The sequence below is a fragment of the Podarcis cretensis genome (assembly GCF_951804945.1).
Source record: "Podarcis cretensis genome assembly, chromosome: 1".
Taxonomy (NCBI): Eukaryota; Metazoa; Chordata; class Lepidosauria; order Squamata; family Lacertidae; genus Podarcis; species Podarcis cretensis.
This window is the reverse complement of record NC_137170.1, coordinates 16,996,959-17,018,749: the sequence shown is the minus strand read 5'-3', so window position 1 is coordinate 17,018,749 and position 21,791 is coordinate 16,996,959. Positions and strand designations below refer to the sequence as shown.

At 40.5% G+C, this 21,791-nt stretch overlaps 1 protein-coding gene across 6 annotated transcripts in view; it reads left to right on the top strand.

Moving 5' to 3' along the window:
• PPP2R5C (protein phosphatase 2 regulatory subunit B'gamma) overlaps window positions 1–21,791 on the top strand; it is a 77,166-nt gene that overhangs the window by 42,233 nt on the left and 13,142 nt on the right. For 5 of the 6 annotated variants that reach the window (XM_079948652.1, XM_079948650.1, XM_079948655.1 and 2 more), the window contains 9 exons: window positions 6,794–6,993; window positions 10,542–10,652; window positions 11,452–11,544; window positions 11,632–11,762; window positions 14,516–14,575; window positions 14,990–15,098; window positions 18,674–18,727; window positions 19,730–19,900; window positions 20,341–20,468. In XM_079948652.1, the coding sequence (XP_079804778.1) occupies window positions 6,794–6,993; window positions 10,542–10,652; window positions 11,452–11,544; window positions 11,632–11,762; window positions 14,516–14,575; window positions 14,990–15,098; window positions 18,674–18,727; window positions 19,730–19,900; window positions 20,341–20,468 (1,057 nt within the window). The remainder of the gene's footprint in view (window positions 1–6,793; window positions 6,994–10,541; window positions 10,653–11,451; window positions 11,545–11,631; window positions 11,763–14,515; window positions 14,576–14,989; window positions 15,099–18,673; window positions 18,728–19,729; window positions 19,901–20,340; window positions 20,469–21,791) is intronic. The other variant, XM_079948651.1, reaches the window with a different exon arrangement.

Genomic DNA, 21,791 nt, shown 5'->3' with positions numbered 1-21,791 from the left:
TGAGGGCTTCTCAGAAGATGATCTCCTTGAGAAATCCAGGTGTAGTGTTCTTCGGGTTTTAATGATGCATATATATGTGAACAAAGTACCCATGGTAACCTGAAACATAACTGATTACAGGCCATGAAGCATAGAGATAATTTACAAAGAAGAAATTTACATAATTTAAAAAAAATATTCAGGAGACAACAAAGTATTTTGTGGCATTCCTTATTTCATATGAACATATGCTATCAACTTCAGCACAAGATGCTTTGGTTACTTTAAAATATGTATATATAACATAAACCACTGTAGCAGTAATATTTTATGAAGAATTGCTTCAGTGCACTTGCCCCCAAAGTGTTACACGTTTGAGTGTGCAAGTAGATCCTTTCCAGTCCCCCCCCCCCTTATCAGAGAACCAGATTTACAACTTACCACGGCCCTACCATACGTAGAAAGAAGAGCCTTTTGGATGCTATACATTTTATGGTTTCCATGGTGACACAATGCCGCAGAGACATCTTGAAACAATATTCTCACAAGTTAGCACAAATATAAAAATGTCCTCTTTCCAATAAAGAATCCCATGTTGGACTAATCAGAATCTTTTTTTCCATTGTCTTCAATTCTTTTTACACAATGCTCTGGTAGTAGTAACATATGATTAAGCAGGAAAGCTTTGTCTACCACACTTGCCATTATGCTTTTTTTCAGAAGAATACAGTTTTTCATGATTAATTTTTTTATTTGGAATAAATTATGCATCACTTCCACTTAAGGCTGCACAGCATGATTAGGTGGGTTTTTTAAAACATTATCAGTATTTATGTAGGTGAGGCATTTTGGGTGTAACCTTTCACCAACTCAAGTTGTCAAATGCCGTTTCTTACTATCATGGCTAATACTTTCAGACCCTACAGAAGTCCTTGTGCAAATGAGATTACTTCATTGGATGCAGCCTTATGTATTTAAGGAAAACTGGCACTAATCATGAAGTGAAAGTTGTCCATTTCAATATCTTAAAATAATCTAGATCTGGGCTCTTTTGGAGGACTGTTCGTCAAACTATTGTGCCTACTACTCATTCAATATCACTCACTTCTACTCACATAAATCCATCAGAAGAGGCACATACAGCCGCCACCAAATGACTCAAATTGTATACATGCAGGTCCCGCTTTCTGAACGCTCGCCATGCAAAAATGTTGATTTACAACAAAATGAAGCTTTCTTGAAGGCACAGCCCACTAAAACGGAGGTTGCCCACCTTTCTGGAGTCATTGGACAGATCTGTAAATTGCTGTGGGCACTACAAATGTAGGCACTGCACCTTAGTCTATTGGCTACAACAGAATGCTTCTTTCTTGCTAATTTCAGCAAGAGCAGGAGACCCTGCGAATGACCTTTACCAGCACTCATGCACTAGAATATTAGTGCAATGCCTGTCTGGTCTTGCACTTGAAAACTCTTTTCAGTATGCCATCAGGGCTGTGTGGGAAGAAAAGTAACTTTCTATTTTTGTTTTGAGTTAGTCATTTTGCTGGTGTCTAGAGGACAAACGGCTTAACTGTGTTTTCTGTTGCATTTAAGTTGTAGTTGGGCAAAAGGACACTTGCATAATTATTTAACTGGTTTTCTACCTGTGTACTGCTGAATGAGTAGGCTGCCTAGAGTCACTCAGATCACAGGATATTAGGAACATCATATTAAAGTAATTTACAGTGCTTTACAAAAGGTAATGAGCTTGAGCAGTCCCTTTTTAAAGTAAAAGGCAGTGAAGAAGCCTTCTTGAGGAAGAAATGAGCACACGCTAAAAGTGTAGTAGAGCTCAGGAAAAGTGGCAGAGTTGTTTTTCTGTGGAACTCTTTCAGGTGCTAGATAAAATGTCAGGTTTGCTTTAGGGCTAAAATCTGGCTTTGTACGTTTTGTTTACTTTTCCTCCCTCAGCTAGCTTTTCTACAGTCTGCCTGTCTGATTATCTGAACTGGCATCTTTTTAAAATTTCCAATGATATAAGTCACATTCGTTTCTAGTAGTTTCACTTGCAGTTTAGGGTGTTTCTCTGCAGAGTAGCTTTCAAATATTTGTGTGGTTTCTCTGAACGCCATTTCTCAGAATCGTATTTCCCAACTGTGTCAAACTTCATCTTGATTTTTGACATACTTTACAAAGCAAAACTGGCCACTGTTGCATCTTTATTGATAAATAAGAACCGCCAGCATTTTTCCTTATATTATTTAGAAGGTTTTTAAGGCAGTAGTTAAATGTGCAATGAATGAAAGGAGCTCCATTTTCTTCTACCATTCCTTCATTCCTTTGTTCCAGTTTTAACCCAGGACATATCTTGATTGAAACTTGAACTGAAATTAGACTTTCTTGCAGTTCTCTTCCCCACTTTTCTCTAACACTAGTAGATACCTTTTTTATTTTTACTAATAAACAAAATGAACAAAAGATGAAGAGCATAATGAAATACTGTTAAGCAGGTTGAAAGCAGCACAAGGTTGGATACTGTCATTGAACATTGTTGTCAGGGGCTCAGGAGCAGAAGCACAGGGAAGAGGGGAGATGGAGAGCGAAGGGGAAGAATCTGAGGGCAGCGTAGGAGAAGATGACAGTGGCCTGAGAGATTCCATGAGCCTCTCCAGCGAATCGGAAGATTCACAGAAGGGGGCGCCGGTGGCCAGGGCAAGGGGGACACTCCAGAAGCAAGGGACCAGCGGGGACTCCCAGAGCAGCAGTTGGAGATCAGGACCAGCTTCCCCACCTGAGCATAGTGGGGGGGAAGAGTCCCAGGTATCGGGGGTAGCGTCTCCCCCAGCAGGGAGAGAAGAGGAGTCAGGGCTGACCACGCCTCCATCGGAGAGTCAGGCAACGGAGGGGAGGTCAGGTCCGGCTAGCATCCCGGAAGAGGGAAGCAGTGACAGAAGCAGTGCAACGGTCAGGAGGAAGGTCACTGGGTTGGCGCGAGAGCCAAGTTCAAAAGTACAGGCGCGCGGGGCAGCAGAGAACGAGGATTGGGAGCAGGGTCCTAAAGCCCGCCGGAGACAGGGGGAGGAGTCAGGGGACTCAGCGTCAGAAGAGTCCAGAAAGGGGAATGCCCCAGCGGACAGGAGGACCCAGAGGAGAAGAGAGCAGAGGAAGAGGTGGAGCAGGGCGAGAATCTTAAACTGGTGTCAGGGGGGAGGAGATTCAGACGGAACTTCGGCGGTCTAAGGTTTAAGACGTAGAGTTGCGCGCTACGGCTTTGGAATGGAAACTGAACTTCAATAAAGACTTTTGTATATAATGACGACCTGGCGTTGGTCCTTTGTGAGCTGGGACCTTGGGCAGCTCTGACAATTGTTCTAAAACATTTCTTAAAATACGGATATTTCCATAAACCAGCTGGGTTGCTTAATATGTATTCTTTTGTAATAAGTTAGCTTAATCATAGTTACTATGCACCATATTTTCTCAATCCATTCAGATATAGTAGGAGATATGGGGTAGTCTCGTAATCTGGTGAACCGGGTTTGCTTCCCCACTCCTCGACATGCAGCTGCTGGGTGACCTTGGGCCAGTCACACTTCTCTGAAGTCTCTCAGCCCCACTCACCTCACAGAGTGTTTGTTGTAGGGGAGGAAGGAAAAGGGAGTGAAAGGCGGGATATCAAATCCAAACTCTTCTTCTTCTTCTCTTCTTCTTTTCCATTTTTTAGCTATTATAATCTTAGTATTTAGGTCAAATATTCTTTCTTGCTCATTTTCCAGAATAACATCTTCTAGATAACCAAGCAACTATCGTTTAGGTCCCAAATGTGTGTGATATCCTAACATATCAGAGATATTAGCTTGAACAGATTTCCAGGATATTTCTATTTGAGAACAATTCCCAAAGATGTGTATGTAATCTGCTTTATTTAATCCACTTCTCCAGCATTTATCTGATCCTTATATATTAAGTTCAGTTTATTAGGCATTAAATACCATTGATAGAGGGTTTTAAAATAGTTCTCATTTAGGTCTGCAGAAATTAGCAGCACATACATTTTTTTATGTTTTTTGTTTCCTTTTCTGGGTAAAAATAGCTTTCTTGTGCGCAGAAAAGTGTCTGCCCATTTATTCAGTTTATTTTTTTTATCTCAAAACAACCTCTTCATATATTCATTCATTCATAGACAGACAGACAAAGTTTAAATAGCTCCAGTTTAAACAACATCCAAATCCTGTGCTTCTGCAGAAGTTATTCAGCCTTCCTATTGCATTGGAGCCCTGGGAGCCATTTAGGTCATTTGTAAAATATTGCATCTCAGCTAGTGTATGCTTATGATCACCTGGCCAGGATTAGCCCCATCCTGTCACACATTTTACCTGTTGTGTTCATACAGTCGATGTGTTTCAAGAGAAGTATGACATGTGGAGTGGTGATTGTAATTCATGTTAGACCATAGAATGGTTGTTGCATAAGCAGATGCTATACACTGTGTGGGATGTTCTGATTGGTTTAGCATAAACAGGAATTATATTCTCTAACAACAATCAACCACAGTCCATGACCAACTGGTGAGCCCATTGGCTATCTCAGATTGTCATTGCAATCTCTAGCCCAGGAGTGAGGAACCTCTGGCCTAAGGCCATTCTTGGCTGCTGGAGAGTCTCAAGATGGCCCACAAGACCATTCCCCCTCCCCCCCCAAAAAAACAACCATGCTCACCTATCCATCAGCTGACACCCCTTGTGATGTCAGTTCGTGGGCAGAAGGGTGGAGTTAAGTTCTGCTTTGACTGCATGCACCTGTTCTCAGCGGGGAACTGGGGCGCCCAGTTAGCGTGGCAAGGTTGAACCACCCATTCAAGTGATGAATGGGGGAGTTAAATCCTGTCAATTATGCAGGTTGCGCACCTCTTTATCAGAAGCTGCAACTTATAAATATTTTAAATAAATATGAAGTGACAAAAGGTGCCAAAAGCAGATAATTTAAAGTTAAATTTTTGCAGGAGTGTCAAATGTCTTCAAAATAATTTCCATGTTGTGAGTTTGGTACCCGTGTTACTTTATATTTAGTTGTTTGGGGTCTTAGAATTGGCTAAAGTGAGGCTCTTATCCTGCCAGCCGTCATAAGAATGGTGTTCTGTTCTTAAATAGCTGTCATCTAGCACCTTCTTTGTGGTTACCAAGCTCTTTGCTATCAATGGTCTCCTAGTAACACTGACGAAAGCTGTAATTGAATTTCACTTTGCAGTGTGTGCTTTCTAGACTGTTCGGTTAAGTTGATGCTTTTATTTATTTTGAAGATACAGCTCAGAATTGCTAGATATGTGGAATTTTAATAAAAGCTATCTTTCTTTGCCCAAAATAAAACTTTTTAATTGACTTGGCATTTTTGGTTGTTCAATTAATATATTTTACAAATTGCTTGCACAAGACATTACATGCTGAACTAGACGGTATGAGTAACTTAAATTTTCAAGGAACTTTGCCATTGTTCACATGTGTAAATTGAAGGTATCAGCTCGGGGAGTCTCATTTCCTGTATTTTCAGAAAAGTGCTGACTTCTCAAAGCTTCCCTTTTAAGATGTGCAAAATGTTTCTTTAGCACAGATGAAAGCTAGATGTTTTCTAATTTACGCAAGAAGAAATTGCTTGAAATTGCTATATATGTACTAGTAAACGAGACTTGAGTTTTACAAGCAAGACATTACTGTCTTGTCACTAGAAATCCTACCTCAGTCCTGAGACTGAGGCCTGGTCTTGAATCCTGAGATGATAAGAGTGGACTGTACAACCTCAATTTTCTGGTGGGCAATGTCATTTTTGAATATTCCTCTGCATTTGAAACAAAAGCTGCAAGAAGCAGGAAACTCAACATATTAAGGATAACTTTTTATCACATTTCTATGTTTATAGGGAGATTTGTTGTTGTTTAGTAGTGTCCGACTCTTCGTGACCCCATGGACCAGAGCACGCCGGGCACTCCTGTCTTCCACTGCCTCCCGCAGTCTGGTCAAACTCATGTTCGTAGCTTTGAGAACACTGTCCAACCATCTCGTCCTCTGTCGTCCCCTTCTTCTTGTGCCCTCAATCTTTCCCAACATCAGGGTCTTTTCCAAGGAGTCTTCACTTCTCATGAGGTGGCCAAAGTATTGGAGCCTCAGCTTCAGGATTTGTCCTTCCAGTGAGCACTCAGGGCTCCTTTCCTTAAGAATGGATAGATAGGGAGATTACTATATAGGAAAGCATTAAAAATGTGATTTCCCCACCTGCCTCCTGAAATGGTACTGTCTGTTTTACAACCTAAGGACTCCACCGCTCTATTCTGCAGTATGTAGCCAGATTCATAGAATCATAGAAATGTAGAGTTGGAAGGGATCACTAGAGTCATCTAGTCCAACCCCCTGCAATGCAAGAATCTTTGGCCCAACATGGGGTTCAAATGTGTGGAAATGAAGCCAAGCTTCATTTCCCAGCATTCCCATCTATACATAGTTTTGTTTGCTCTAAACTATAGAGCTAACTTGTTATAGGTGGACTTCATGTCCTGTGTTTTACCACTGCATAAGCAAACATCCCGTTTTTCTAGTCACAAATGTGTGTATCACATTAACAATTAATAATGAGAAAAGTACACGATACACGTTTATATAAGTAAATAGAGAGGCAGGAAAAATAGATTATACACTACGTACGGCACAAAACTTTTACAGCTAAATCGTTATCTCTTCGGAAAGTTCATTGCAGTCTTCCACAATACAATATTTTACATACAATAAAGACTGTACTGCATAAACACAATATAGCAATAAAGCAATATTTTCACTCCTTTCAGATGTCCCCCCTGGAGAGCAAGAAAAGCTCTTTATTCAGAAGTTGCGACAATGTTGCGTCCTCTTCGACTTCGTTTCTGATCCACTAAGTGACCTGAAGTGGAAGGAAGTAAAAAGAGCAGCTTTAAGTGAAATGGTAGAGTACATCACGCATAACCGCAATGTAATCACTGAGCCCATTTATCCAGAAGTAGTACATATGGTAAGTGATTTAAATTTTATTTATTTATTTATTTATTTATTTATTTATTTATTTATTTATAAACAACCTTTTTGTTCAGAGTAAACTCCCCATAATTGAAGCTCTCTAGGTTCTAGAACTGTGCTCCTCAAACCGTGGGCCTCAGCCTACTTCTCAGGTGGGCTACAGCCTGCCCCTTAATTCATGCAATAGCCTTTTTGGTGGGCTGAATGCTTGCAGGGGCATCTCCCTACATGTGCACTGCACAGCCATGTGGGGCAGTGGGAGTTGGTCGGAGAGCAAAGCAAGAGTGAAGCTGTAGCACACCATGTCGGAGGACTAGATAGAAAGGAAGGAGGTAATGGCCAAGTGCGACAGAAGAAAGAAAATGGGAAGGAGGGAGGCAAAGGAAACATACTGCATGAAGGAGAAGAGGAGGGAGGAGAAGCACCCAGGGCCACTGCTGAGTCTTCAAGCTCCTCTGCTTTTCTCTGACTCTCACATTGCACACTCAACACCCCAGTTCTCTCTTCCTGCTGAGTCTGCAGCAGAGCCAGGAAGACTCTTCTCCATCCTCTGAAGGGAAGAGGCCAGAGGGACTGTTTGAGGAAATGAGAAGTAAAATGAATATATTTAAATGTATTAATATTAAAATATTCTAGAAGTAAAGTAATAAATTGGAAATGGAGAAGAAGTCCATAAGACAGGGAAGCCGTTAACAGCAAGAAGAAAGGGTCAGAGATTAAAGAAGGGGGAAGTTAGGGGAGAAGGAATAAGGTAGAAGTTAAGCATGAAGGGAGAAGTAGGGGAACGACAAGAGCGGAGAAGAAATATTTTGCCTGTTTCCACATGCCTCTCAGATTTTACCTAAACTGAAATGTAAGCCACTTTGTGCCCCGAAAGGTGACCTATAATTAAATTTGCATATTATTGTATTATTAGATTAAGAACGGGATGTGTGAGTCACAGTGCTCCAAAATCAGTGTTGTACTATGGGACTCCCTGCCACTAGGAAATGGATGTGGCAAAAAGTAATATCAATTTCAAAAGAGGCTAATTATGTCGCTTTGTACTTCGATCTGCTGTCATTTTGTAACTGGCATTGCCCTTGCACTGCCATTTTAGGACAGGGGTCAGTATTTTTTCACCCTCAAAAGGAGGCTGCAGTTGGAATATTGAGAACCCCTGATTTAAAAGGGTTTTCTTTACGCTTCATTTCCTGCATAACACACTGGCTTAGATTTTTAGTTCACTTTGTACTTTCAGGCTTGACTTTTATAACTAAAATGTAACAGCACCATACTTGCAGCAGCATCAAGTGTGTTGTTTAAATCTGACTCCAGTCTTGCAAAGTCTGCTTTTACTTTTGATAGAATCTCAATGATCCATTTGTAGGTTCTAAATTTACAAAAGGGGGAGTTAATAATCCACTAATTTTGGCATTGCTTGCTAGCCAAACCCATTACTTGTGGGCATCACAAAGGTTGTCTTCTCCCCAAATCCTCTGATATGTGCAGAAAACCCGGGGGGGGGGGGCGTTGTTTGCAAAATTAACAAAGCAAACAACATCACTATTTCACAGCCCTCCATGAAAATACCATCCTAAAACCATCAGTGAGGGGGAAAGCCTATAACCTTGATGTTACTAAAGTGGTACCTCAGTTTAAGAACAGCCCTGTTTACAAACAGTTCGGTATACAAACTCCACAAAACCGGAAGTAGTGTTCCGGTTAACAAACTTTACCTTGGTCTACGAATGGAAGCCGAAAGGTGGAAGGGCACCAGTGGCGGGAGGCCTCATTAGGGAAAGCACGCTTCAGTTTAAGAACTGCTTTGGTTTAAGAACGTGTCATGCTTGGGTCTCCTATCCTACATGCCCAGCCCACTTTACAAAGTGAAGGAGCACACAGAACCGTTTCTGAATATGACATAATTGTATGGATTAAGTTCATATGGGAGAAGATGGTCCTTGAGACGTTACTGTCCCAAACCACTTAGAGACCTAAAAGTTAGAAGCAGTACTTTGAATCAAGCCTGAAAAGCAACTAGAAGCCTTCACCGATGGCATAAAATCAGATTGATTTACCTGAGAAGCAAGCCCCTGTCAGCAGTCTAGCAGCTACATTGTGGTCCAGTTTAAAGTGTCTGAATCCTCTTCAGAGGCCACTTCCTGTAAGGCACATTACAGTAAATTTTATCTGAATATCAGCAGACCTTGAGTAACTAGAAAAGATCTCTTCTCTAGGAATGGGCACAGCTGGAGTTCCAACTAATTGGCAGAAAGCGTCACAGGCCACTTCCATCACCTGAACATCTAGAAACAGTGCTAGTCTGATCCTTAAGTGGGGAGTGGAACCCCATTCAACAAAGGAAATACACTTATACCCAGTCCAGTCATATTTTTGATTGAAAGCATCTCTGATTCATCTGGTTTAAGTTTAATGGTTGTTGCTCCTGATTCCATTACTCAACTCAGACACCACTTTGTGACTCCTGCTGCCTCCCCCAGAATTCATTGGGAAAAGAGCTTGTGGTGTCTGTCTGTTGATGGCACTGTAACCCAAATCACAGTAACTATTACAAACATCCTGTAAAGTATGCCAGTCTTATTCCCCTATTACAGATAAATATTGGGGTAAGGGATATTTGTCTACCTTATGCCTACTCAGTGAGTTTGTTCCTGAGCTAAGATTTAAACCAGGGTCTTTCCAGGTCATACTTGCAGACTTACCACTGCACTGTAGCAGTTATTTAGGACTGCATGTGGTAGTTAGAACAAAAATACGTCTTAATACTTTGGTTTCAAAAGCATATACAGTCGTACCTTGGAAGTTGAACGGAATCCGTTCTGAAAGTCTGTTCGACTTCGAAAACGTTTGGAAACCAAAGTGCGACTTCTGATTGGCAGCAAGAGCTTCCATTCGAAAGCCGCGGAAGTCCCACTGGACGTTTGTCTTCCAAAAATAGTTCGCAAACCGGAACAGTCACTTCCGGCTTTGTGGCGTTTGGGAGCCAAAACGTCCGAGAACCAAGCTGTTTGAAAACCAAGGTACAACTGTATTGCTCTGTATGTGTAAACTAAGATGAATGTATTGATATTGTGGTATTGCTAATGTGCTGGTTTTTTTCTTGCCCCCTTTTAATTTTTTTCTTTAACAAACTTTTAAATAAAGTTAAAAACACTTCTTAACATTTAATAGTCTTGATAGTGAACAGAATACTAGTATACATGGGAATTCTTAAAAAATAATTACCAAACCTTATGACAGTAATTTACAGAAGAGCTTCCAAGATACAGTGTTCTTTCCCTCTGGTTTACTGGACTTGTCCTAGAGGCAAGATCCTTCTTTACGTAAAGCAAATGAAGTGAACATTATTTCTGGGGTAGCAAGATATAGAAACTTGGAGAAAGAAATGCATAATAGCAAAACTTGTTTGGTGGTATTTGGAATAAGATGTATTCTGTTGTGTATTTACACTTGTTAGGATGTCCCTGATTAATTTTTTGTTTTGTTTTGTTTTTAAATGGGATTTTCTTGTAATGTCACTTAGACAAATGTGATTTTTAGTTTGCAGTTAACATGTTTCGCACACTACCACCTTCATCCAATCCAACGGGAGCAGAATTTGACCCAGAGGAGGATGAACCAACCTTAGAAGCCGCCTGGCCTCACTTACAGGTACTATACAAACATATTTTTTCGTTTCTTTGACTAAACAAAGAGGGGCTAAATTGCTGCAAAACAAAAGGTGACATCCTTTAAATCTGAACGCTCGACGCACTGGTTTGCTGTTCTAAGTTTCTAGTGGATAGCTTTTAAGACTGCAGTTTGACCTAAATGTTAATGAACTGTAACTTGGTTATTTCAATGTAGGTTTAGTGTAATACTTTAATCATAAAAATATAAATGAATGTATATTACAGTAATTGATTTGGACCTTTTTGGGCTTGTAGGGTTATAGCTTTGAGACATAAGCTCTTTTTAAAAGTGTAAGGTGCATGGTGCCCACTGTTATATAAACAAAAACCCACAAATATAGTGTACACACAACACTGAGCTGGTTTAACTAAAGTATTCGAGTGTTGGATTGGGGTGGGTAGCATAAAGGCCGGGGTTGCATATGGTCAGCCAAGGCTGGTCAGCCAAGGTATGCTGTATTCAATTTCCCACCTCTTTTCCTTCCAACAGGGATTTACCAGCAGTTGTGTTTTGTTTCAACCCAGATTTGGCAGCTATTAGCCTTAATTTGTGTCTAGGTAACTGAGCTCCTATGAGGTGCTTGGGCAGGGAAAGTTCTGGGTGGTTTATGCTCATTAAAAAAAATTAAGGGAATGTATACAGTTAGGAAGTCGAAGCGATTAATGCTGTTTAGTTTTTCTTTAAATGGTGTTTAAAATTGAGTACTATTTTTAACTGCTTTTCAAAATTCAAGTTGCATTTCTGTTGTAAAACTAATTTTTTTGTGGATCTTTTTCAGCTTGTTTATGAATTTTTCTTAAGATTTTTAGAATCTCCAGATTTCCAACCTAATATAGCTAAGAAATATATTGATCAGAAGTTTGTATTGCAGGTGAGGTTAAAAAATGAATATATCTTCAAACTTTAAATCCATATTAATCTGAAATAGATTAAACAAGTAAATGTGCGTCTCTTGCAGCTTTTAGAGCTCTTTGACAGCGAAGATCCTCGAGAAAGAGATTTTCTTAAGACTACTCTGCACAGAATATATGGGAAATTCTTAGGCCTAAGAGCTTACATCAGGAAGCAAATTAACAATATATTTTATAGGTATGTTTTCATTCTGTGCCAATGCAAATTAACTGGGTAAGGTATTTTAGAAATGTTGTAACTTTGATGGTACTGCCCTGCTCCCCTCAAATGTTGGCAGTGTTTCATTAAATCTGCAGGTAAGCCCTTTTTTTTACGATGACTTTAGCATTATTTTAATTCGCTGCTCCGGTTAAACCGAATTATGGGTAGGAATAACATGTTAAAAGTTCTGAGTACAGAATTTGCTTTCATTAAGAATGTGCTTTTGGTCAGCTTTGGCAATTTCTATGCTTTCCTTTTTGAAAGCTCAGGTCAAGCTTCCTTGTTTCCTTAAGGTTGGAGTTCTGTTTCATTTACCTATGGCAACTTATTCCAATCCCCCATGACCACATTCTGGCATGTGAATTAATACAGTTGTTAAATTTATTACCCCCCCTGCCCTCCCCGTGCTGTGTACAGTGAGTATATGCACATAGCATTTGTTAAAAGTGGTTTGGAAAGAGGTGTGTACAGTGGTACCTCGGGTTACAGACACTTCAGGTTACAGGCGCTTCAGGTTACAGACTCCACTAACCCAGAAATAGTACCTCGGGTTAAGAACTTTGCTTCAGGATGAGAACAGAAATCGTGCAGCGGCGGGAGGCCCCATTAGCTAAAGTGGTACCTCAGGTTAAGAACAGTTTCAGGTTAAGAACGGACCTCCAGAACAAATTAAGTTCTTAACCCGAGGTAACACTGTATTGACATACGATCTTTGAACTTGTTATCTTTCCAGCATATCTGCAGCCGGGCACTATTCTTCCAACATGACAAAAAAAATTTTTTTTTTTATTGCTATATTCCCACTCCCCTTTCTCCCCAAGGTATATTGAGCTATAATAACTCTGCCAGCTTTTAGCTAATGTTTCTACAGCTTTTCCCTCTGTGCAGTTTTCCCAAAAGGGAATATATGGTACTGCTCCTTTAAGAGCCTGATGCCAACTGCGCCACAGCTTTTTGCCAGTTCATCCATAAGAGACAATAGCACCAGCTGTAGAGGGAGCTTATCTTCTGTACAAATGGTAACAAATACGCACTTTGGGGTGGGGGCGGACAGAGGCATTGACTAAAAATAGCAAGTAAGCTTCATCTGTCTGCATTCAGCAGGTTTTGGCCATACAGAGCCAACACCAATATTTTAGATGAGTGTTTCCTCCCGCCCCCCGGGATAAGAGTTTGTAGAAAGAAGAGAGGCAGGGTATAATACACTTCTGAAAGGAAAGCTTTGCTTTAGGGCTGGAATGCACAATGTATGGCATACGCCGTTGTGAAATCCATGATACTGTGCATTCCACTCTTAAATCAATATATATTTAATTCTGATATTCCATCATGGGCATGTCGCCATAGTTAAGGTGTGAGGTTGGGTTGCCACATAACACTAAAGCACAGTTTATTAACTGTAATTTATTCCTTCATTATCCTACCTTTCCTTCAAGGATACATGATCCTCCTCCCCATTTTATCCTCACATTTTATCCTGTTAGGTAGGTTCAAATGAGAAACTGTGAGTGACCCAAGGTCACCCAATGAGCTTCATGCTTGCATGTGAACCAGGTCCTGGTCCAACACTCTTCTCCACTGCACTAAACCATGGTTTCATGTAATGTGTGAGCCAGGTCTCTGCTCTGTCATTCACTGATACAAGCTGTAGGGTCTTCTTCATAGTGGTGCCCACTTTTTGGAACTCACTGCCAGGGAACCTCCTAGGCTGTTCTTCCACTTCTTCTTTATCAGCAGGTTAAAACATTCCCTTAACAACATAGTTTTTAAAGAACTTCCCCAGCCACTGAATATACCAGATGGTTGGTTTTTTGTGGATTTCATGAGCTCATTGTTTGGTTCAGTATTATTATTTTAGTTTGTTTGGGTTTGTCCATCCCCCACATTTTATTAGTGGTACCAACAAAAAGAAGAAGCTGATAAATGCATATATATATTTAAAGTTTCAAGAGCTTTATTTCCTTGATGTAAAGTTGTTATGTTAACAAGTCTATAGATATAGTGCAGCTTGCCATATGATAGTAACCAAATGGAGACTGGGCTACATAGTGGGTTGTTTTGCATTTCTACTCAGAAGTCATTCCCACTGAATTCAGTAGGAATTACTCCCCCATAAATTGGTAAGGTTCGCTGCTTTAATTCTCTAGATTTCATTCTAACTTTAATTCCATCCCTCTCAGAGTATTTTCGAATTCTAGCTGATCTACAAGGTAGCTAATAGTCTTTTTGTAAATCTAAGATTATTACAACTAGCACTACTTGTATTTTCCTGCCCTTTTTCCCAAATGTTGTTCAATGACATGGAAGGATGTGATACACCTTTGCAGTATCTTAATTGCCTTTAATACACCACACCCTGGGCAATAATTTGTGGTAATACTATAACAGAAGTAAGCAAAACTCATTTAAATGGGGTTTAATCTTTTCTATCAGCTTGGAAACCACTATTTTTTGTGTTGCACTACCTTTAGCAAACCAAAACATTTTTAAATGAGTTTATACAGAAAGTATATAAACAGTAGAACAAAGTTAAGGATAGGTACAGAAAACAGTTGGCCTAAAAACTAGATAGAACCTTTAGTTAGGCAAGAGTATTGAACACAAAATTTTCTGGAATAATTTTAAAATAAATGGCAGCTGTTCCTCAAGTTCTTATCCAACTTGAGCTAGACATATTACCAAACAGATGCTGACTGTCCTCATTGCTGATAACGTATTTGCTTTGTCAGGTTTATTTATGAAACAGAACATCACAATGGCATTGCAGAATTACTGGAAATATTGGGAAGGTAAGCTGCTTAATAGTTACGCATCATAATGTTACTATTTGTGCTCTAAAGCAGAACGACTTTCAAAGAAAGTGAGGGTGGACCTTGGATTGGAAGAAATTGGTACAATTTGTACAGCTAGGTTTGAAATAATCGCTAGCACTTACGGGGTGAAAACAAAAAATGTGGGAGTACTTCAGGATCAGACAAACCTGTCAAAGAATTCCTGTGTATTGTAATACATAAGTCTCTACAGTTTTGCTCTTGCTTGCAGTGAGCATTGTACTTAGGTATTGCGTAAATTCAGAATGAAATTTGAGTAAAAAACATGTCATGAAACAATAGAATAAAAGTGATTTCAAGAAGATTTTACGATGAAAATGTAACATATTTTTAAAAACTATGATACACTAAATCTCCTCTCCTCTTTTTTAGTATAATTAATGGATTTGCCTTACCATTAAAAGAAGAGCACAAAATTTTCCTTCTAAAGGTATTATTACCTTTGCACAAAGTGAAATCACTGAGTGTCTACCATCCACAGGTAAATGATTCTGCATTTGAATTTCGTTTGAGTGTTGATTTAATAATTTACAAACTAATTCTGAGTATATATAGGAAAAGGATAAAATTAACCAAATGTTACAGAAATGCCACCCTCATTTACAAAGTTCGTTGTTTAGCAATAGGTATGATTTTGTTGTATATTAGAAGCCTGATACTGACTTAAATTAATGTCTGTGTATTTTGGTTGCTTCCGAAAACTATTAAGGTGGTTGGAATGGCTTCGTTGCATTTTGGGCTCACTTTAATTTCACAGTGCTGTAGCAGACTCTGATAAAATAAATGAAAGATCTATCATGCTACTAAACTCCCAGGTGTGCTGCAGAACTCCCCTATCCTAGTGTCCACAAGTAGCTGGACACAAGAAGAGCTTTTTTTATGAATGGTGAATTGGCTTTTGCCATCTGGCCAGGAGAGTGTTGCTTTGCCATCTTTTGCAACGTTTTGTGTGAATTTTGCAAGACGCTTTAGGGATAAAATCTCTCAACTTCAACCAGAATTGGATTTCACATTTAGAATGATGGTATCAGATGTCCCACTTTAACTTGGCCTTTGACTGTTAACCAACTTGCAGGTCCTTTATCTGTTCTTTGATATACAGGCGTTGACCATTTTGTGCAGGGATTCCGTTCCTGGAACCTGCAAGCGCCAGCAGAGCGTGCATAAGCCTGCCCCGTTACGCCCCTGTTTTACCATCTTCCAGGTCCAAATGGGGCACAGCCATCAGTGGTCGCACATCAGCTGAATGCGTACAAAATGGTCACTGCCTGTATATTGTTTTGATTTTGTTTTGGAGTGGTTTTATTGAATTTTAATATCACATGACTGTATTGTAGTAACCTGCACTGGAACCTTGTGGTCAAGGCTGGGTAGGATTTAATAAAAAAATAAAAAGGTTATGGAATTAACTCCCAGGTAACATTCACCAGGCTTTGTCTCTCCTGCCTTTTAAGGAAAAGATAAAGCTAGTATGTTAAAGGTTTTTGATTATAAGGACATACTGAGTGTGGCTTGCTTTCATTCTGGGATATTCTTTTTTATTTTACTTGGGTGTTAATATGCCTCTGCTCTGCTTTTTGGATATGCAAGTTGAGATTTTTGTGGGTTGTATCCAGTTGCATCTCTTCATTGATGAAAGGCTCTTTGATCCGGTGAAGGCTTTCATTAGGGTAGGGGAAGCTAATCTTTTTTTTGTCCCAAGAGCCGTGTCACCCCCTAGCAAACCCTCCACGGGGAGCATGCCACTGTGGGTGTGGTTAAAAAGTGATTGTGGCCACCCCATACACACACACAAACACAGATGCATTTATCCTTAAATAAACCCCAAAATGAGCACTAAAATCACATCATAGTCATTCTGGTACAGCAAGCAGCTTCAGCTTCCTGCCCATCGCCCCCTCTCAACTAGAGCAGAGGGTGCTCAGTTTTCCTCCACATCACCCAGCACCACAAAGGGGAGGATAATCTGACAGAGATGGGATGAAGAGGAAATAAGTGATTGGGGAGGAATGTGAACAAAATACCTTTCCTCTTCCCACTACTGTTGCTAGCGAAACGGAGTGCTCCAGAAACAGGAAGGAATAATAGAATTGTAGAGTTGGAAGGGACCCTGAGAATAATCGAGTCTGAAAAATTCAGGAATACGCAGCTCTTCTATACGGGGATCAAACCTTCAACCTTGGCATTACCAGCACCATGGTATACTTACCTGCTTCAGTTCTGTGAGTGGGTAGGGCTGTTTCTAACGCTTCTGCTGAACTGTCTTTGTTGGTGTAATACAGTCTTGAATCATGCTTCAATCAATTGTTATATGCTTCCATTGTGTGTGTCCACTGCTTTTAGATCCTGTGGAATGAGGGGTAGTTTATAAATGTAAATAATGTCCCCACAGCTGGAAAACATGAGAGCACTCCTTCCTGTTTCTAGAGCACTCCAAACGGCTAGCAGTGGTGGGGAGTGGGGAAGGAAATCTGCTCTGTTGGTGCCGCAAGGAAATTGGGTTGGGGTTGGCAAGCCAAATGAAAGGCACCACCTTTGCATTAGCAGAAAGGGAGAGAAGTATTTTCATTGATTCCCCTTCCCTCTGCAGCAGCTCCCTCCACCTCATCCCCCAATTTGCTTCCAAGGTCTCAGGGGCCCCTTTGGAACAATGCCATAGGTGGCATGGGAGGATGGAGGAATGTACAAAAATTGCTTCTCCTCCTGTGCCCCTCACCCCAGCTGGTGGAGGCCTCCTCTGGATCAAAGAGCCTTCCCGTTGGTGGAGATTACAATTGCAAACAACCCTATGTTTCTGATTTTCAAAATACCTCCACCAGCGAGGTGAGTTTCAAATGTTTAAAATGAATAGTTCCAGCATGCACTTTTCAGCTGCTTTGTAGGTGTGTGCAGTGTTTCTTTGGGTGTCTTCCCCTCCCTCCTTCTACAGTAAACAACAGACGTAGTATTTTTCCATCTACCAGGAAGCAAGGTGGTGTGTGTTCTCTCTTGCACAGACACAAAGAGCCATCTGGAAAAGCTCAACTCTTGTTTGAGCAACATTGTAGACTATTATAGTTACAGTGAAGAATACACAGCTGCCTTTTGCTGGATGAATCCAAATTCAAATAAAGCGCACAATAGGCTACAGACCCACTGATTTTAGCCCCTCAATTTCATTTATCCTCTCTGATAAATGCTCCTAGAATAGTAGAAGAGTCAATAGTATTCACTCCTCACTCCAAGAGCTAGAGTGGAACTTCTTCTAAGAAATTGTGAATTTGCTTATTTCTTTCTTATAGTGAATTATCAGCTCTCACACATCACTGCCAATGAGGGCCTCTGTAGCTGCAAACCTTTGATGCCTTTCCCTTCAGCTAATTGTATTAATCGTACAAAATGTTGCTTAAGTTTTTAGTCATTGATTGTGTTTCTGGAGGAGGCCTATGTGCAGTCACAGCAAAACCGAAGCTTCATGTCCCAGTGTTGCATACAAAACTTGCTTGTCTGATTTCCATAATCATTCTGGATCTGACAGCTGCCCCAGGTTGAAATTATTTTACAAAAATAGTATCTTTTTGTGCGTTTGAATTTAGTAGTGTTGAAGAGGGCAAGTCAACAGTACGGTTTACTTGCTGAATAAAGAAATATGGAATCTGTCAAATATTCCCATAGATCCCTGTTAACCTCAAGATAGCTAGGGCAGTGATGGTTGGTTTTCCTCCTTCCCTCCATATTTCCAAAGATTTTGTCATTAGAAATAAAGAAAATGTTGCAGTGTGGAGTGTAAATAAACAGGTATAGAAAACTGCTTGTACAATGGACATTGTTGTATCCTACCTGAATATCACAGCCCAAGTTCTCAAGTTCACAGTTAAACTGTTTTTCTATAACCTACTTTGTGAGCCTTATTTGTAATCTTAAGTGTTGTTAAGTGTTGTTGAGGTTTTGCATTTTGCAATATATTTTGGGTTTCATTCACCAAAAATGAACATTCAATAACAACAAAATGTATTTGACTTCTGTATATATATATTTTTGGTAGCCTAACAATGTTATTCTTTCCCCTCAATTTAGCTGGCATACTGTGTAGTTCAGTTTTTAGAAAAGGACAGCACGCTTACTGAGCCAGTAAGTTTAATTTCTTTTCTTACTTTTAAACAACATCTTTAAAAGTTTTTACCAAATAATATAATGGAAATACATTTGATTGATTGCAGGACAACTACCTTGTCCCCTGAAATAAGTTATGAATTGGTACAATGTTCTACTTGCTAATCAGCTGATTGCAGTGACATCAAGCTTCCCTTGCCAATACAATTAGAATGCATTTTAAGACTTACAGTCATGCACTGACAGACCCATTTCTACCTGCCATCGCATATGATGTCAGGTGTGGAACAGGTGGGTGTGGTTTGGAGAAATGACCTTATGGGTGAAATTGAGACTCATTCTGAGTCTAATTTGGCACACTGGCCAGATGTTCCCAACCCATGTCTATTCTATTTGCGTTTTCAGTTGGAAATGAAAATAGTGTGAATAGTTTTTCAGTGTGCTTGTAGGAGACACTGAAAAACATCAGCAGATGTATTTTGTCATGCAGATATTAGCTACGAGTTTAGTGCTTCCTCATCTCTTATTAAGAACATCAGTGAGAGTCATAAATAGTAAAATCACTTGCTTAACCAAAAAACATTAAAACCTGTGTTTGTTACTTGGAGGTAACAAACTTTGATCTCTCCGGGATCTCCAATCACTATGAGCACATTCTTCATAATCAGCATGACTATACAGAAAAACATATACAGAAAAACAGGTGCATGAGAAATTTCAAACAATACTGGAAAATATGTTGTTATTTTGAGATCATTCCTCTTAAGAATTACTTAGCCTTTCTTCCATCCTGTTTGCAGAGGGTCAAAGTGTTTTAAAAACAAAATCACATTCAACCTTCATTAACAGTTTTTAATTGCAAAGTAAAACTATAATGCCTGCCATTAGTCAAGAATCTTGAGTGTATATTGTTGTTACAATTATTTCATAATGGTGGCAGTCAATGCAAGCAATCCATGATAAATCACTGGACAGATTTATAATGTCCTGAACATTCCCTCCTCCCTCTTTTCTTTACAGGTGGTGATGGCACTACTCAAGTACTGGCCAAAGACTCACAGTCCAAAAGAAGTTATGTTTTTAAATGAATTAGAAGAAATTTTAGATGTTATTGAACCATCTGAATTTGTAAAGGTTATGGAACCTCTTTTCAGGCAGCTAGCCAAGTGTGTCTCCAGTCCACATTTCCAGGTTGGTAATTCCAATAAATGCAGTACTGTAATTAAGTTTGACATTTTGACATTACACTGCATTAATCACTGCTTAGTGAATATGTTACATGCCTTTTAAATGGACCACCTTTCAGTATGTTGTTAGGCACAATATTTTAAGACCGGCTGAGGGCAGGAAAGGAATAAACTCAGCTACTGCAGCTGTGAAGTCTCCTCTCTATTATCAGTAAACAAAAGTACAGCTAGTCTTTCTGTTGCTTTTGACAGTACCAGTTTGGGTTTCTAGTGGATGCTCACACAGAAAGCATAAAAGTGCACCTAAGGAAGCAGCAGGCAGGGGAACAGAAGAGCTCAAGTTGAGATGGAAAAAGGATTATCTGCTTCCCAAAATGAGAGAACTGTATAAAGTGTACAGTATGTTAGAGTTGTTGAATGGTAAAATGCTCCCATGTCTCTTAGGTGGCAGAACGAGCACTATACTACTGGAATAATGAGTATATTATGAGCTTAATCAGTGACAACGCAGCAAAGATTTTGCCCATCATGTTTCCATCCTTGTACCGAAATTCAAAGACACACTGGAACAAGTAAGTAGCCATTGAAATATATTGCTTGATGCCCTAAAGTCTGACTGTTCATGTCACAGCATTTTTATAGAAATATAAATCTCAATAAAGTTTGTGTGCTGCAATTTCCTCATAGATATACAAGATTGTAATCGGTCAGAAGTATTTCTCTCAAGCAGGTTAGGTGAAGGTAAATGTCACATCACAATAAGGAGCTAAGAAAGAGTGATTGGGTAGGTTCTTCCATATCTATGCAGAGTTCTCAGGCACATGTCCTTAAAATCGCTGTTCACAAACCAGCCCGCCTTGTTGATGCCACACACAATGGCATAGTGGGGCAAGTCTGGTTCACAGCCCTCCCACCCTGCTGCATACAAGAGGTGGGGAACACTTTTGCCTCCATGGGGCAGATCCTTCTCGGGATATGCCTTGTAGGCCAAATTTGACAGATGGGTGGGGCTGCCCACCTGTCAGTCACCTCGAGTCACATATGTGGGCCTTGAAGTCCAAAAGTCGGAATGTCAGTGCCCCTCACATGCAACAAGATGCTTCCAAAAGGAAGTCCCGCCCTCCCCATGATTTTAGCAGCTTCCACATGCAGTGGGGCTTCCCTCCCCTCTCCTCCTCTCCCCACATCTCCATAAAATTGGCTCTGTGGGGGTTCAGTAGAAACCTGTAGAACACCACACAGTGGGAGGAGAAGGGGGGATTGTTCCATCCAGCAAGCTTGAAATGTTTGCCCTGGGGGAGCTAAGGTAAAGGTAAAGGGACCCCTGACTGTTCGGTCCAGTCGCAGACGACTGCGGTTGCGGCGCTCATCTCACTTTACTGGCCTAGGGAGCCGGCGTTTGTCCGCAGACAGCTTCCAGGTCATGTGGCCTGTGTGACTAAGCTGCTTCTGGCAAACCAGAGCAGCACATGGAAGCGCCGTTTAGCTGTGGTACCTGTTTATCTACTTGCACTTTGACGTGCTTTCGAACTGCTAGGTTGGTAGGGATTCGAACCGCCGACCTTCTGATCGGCAAGCCCTGGGCTCTGTGGTTTAGACCAGAGCGCCACCTGCATCCCCTGGGGGAGCTACCACCTGTTAATCCCTCACTATGAATTGTAACCCATGATCACCAATTGACTCCCAGTACATTTCCAAGCACAATTGAAAGTGTTGGTGCTGACCTTTAATGCCCTTGGTGGCCTTGGCCCAGTATACCTGAAGGAGTGTCTCCACCCCCATTGTTCAGCTCAGACACTGAGGTCCAGCTCCGAGGGCCTTCTGGTGGTTTTCTCACTGCGAGAAGTGAGGTTACAGGGAACCAGGCAGAGGGCCTTCTCGGTAGTGATGCCTGC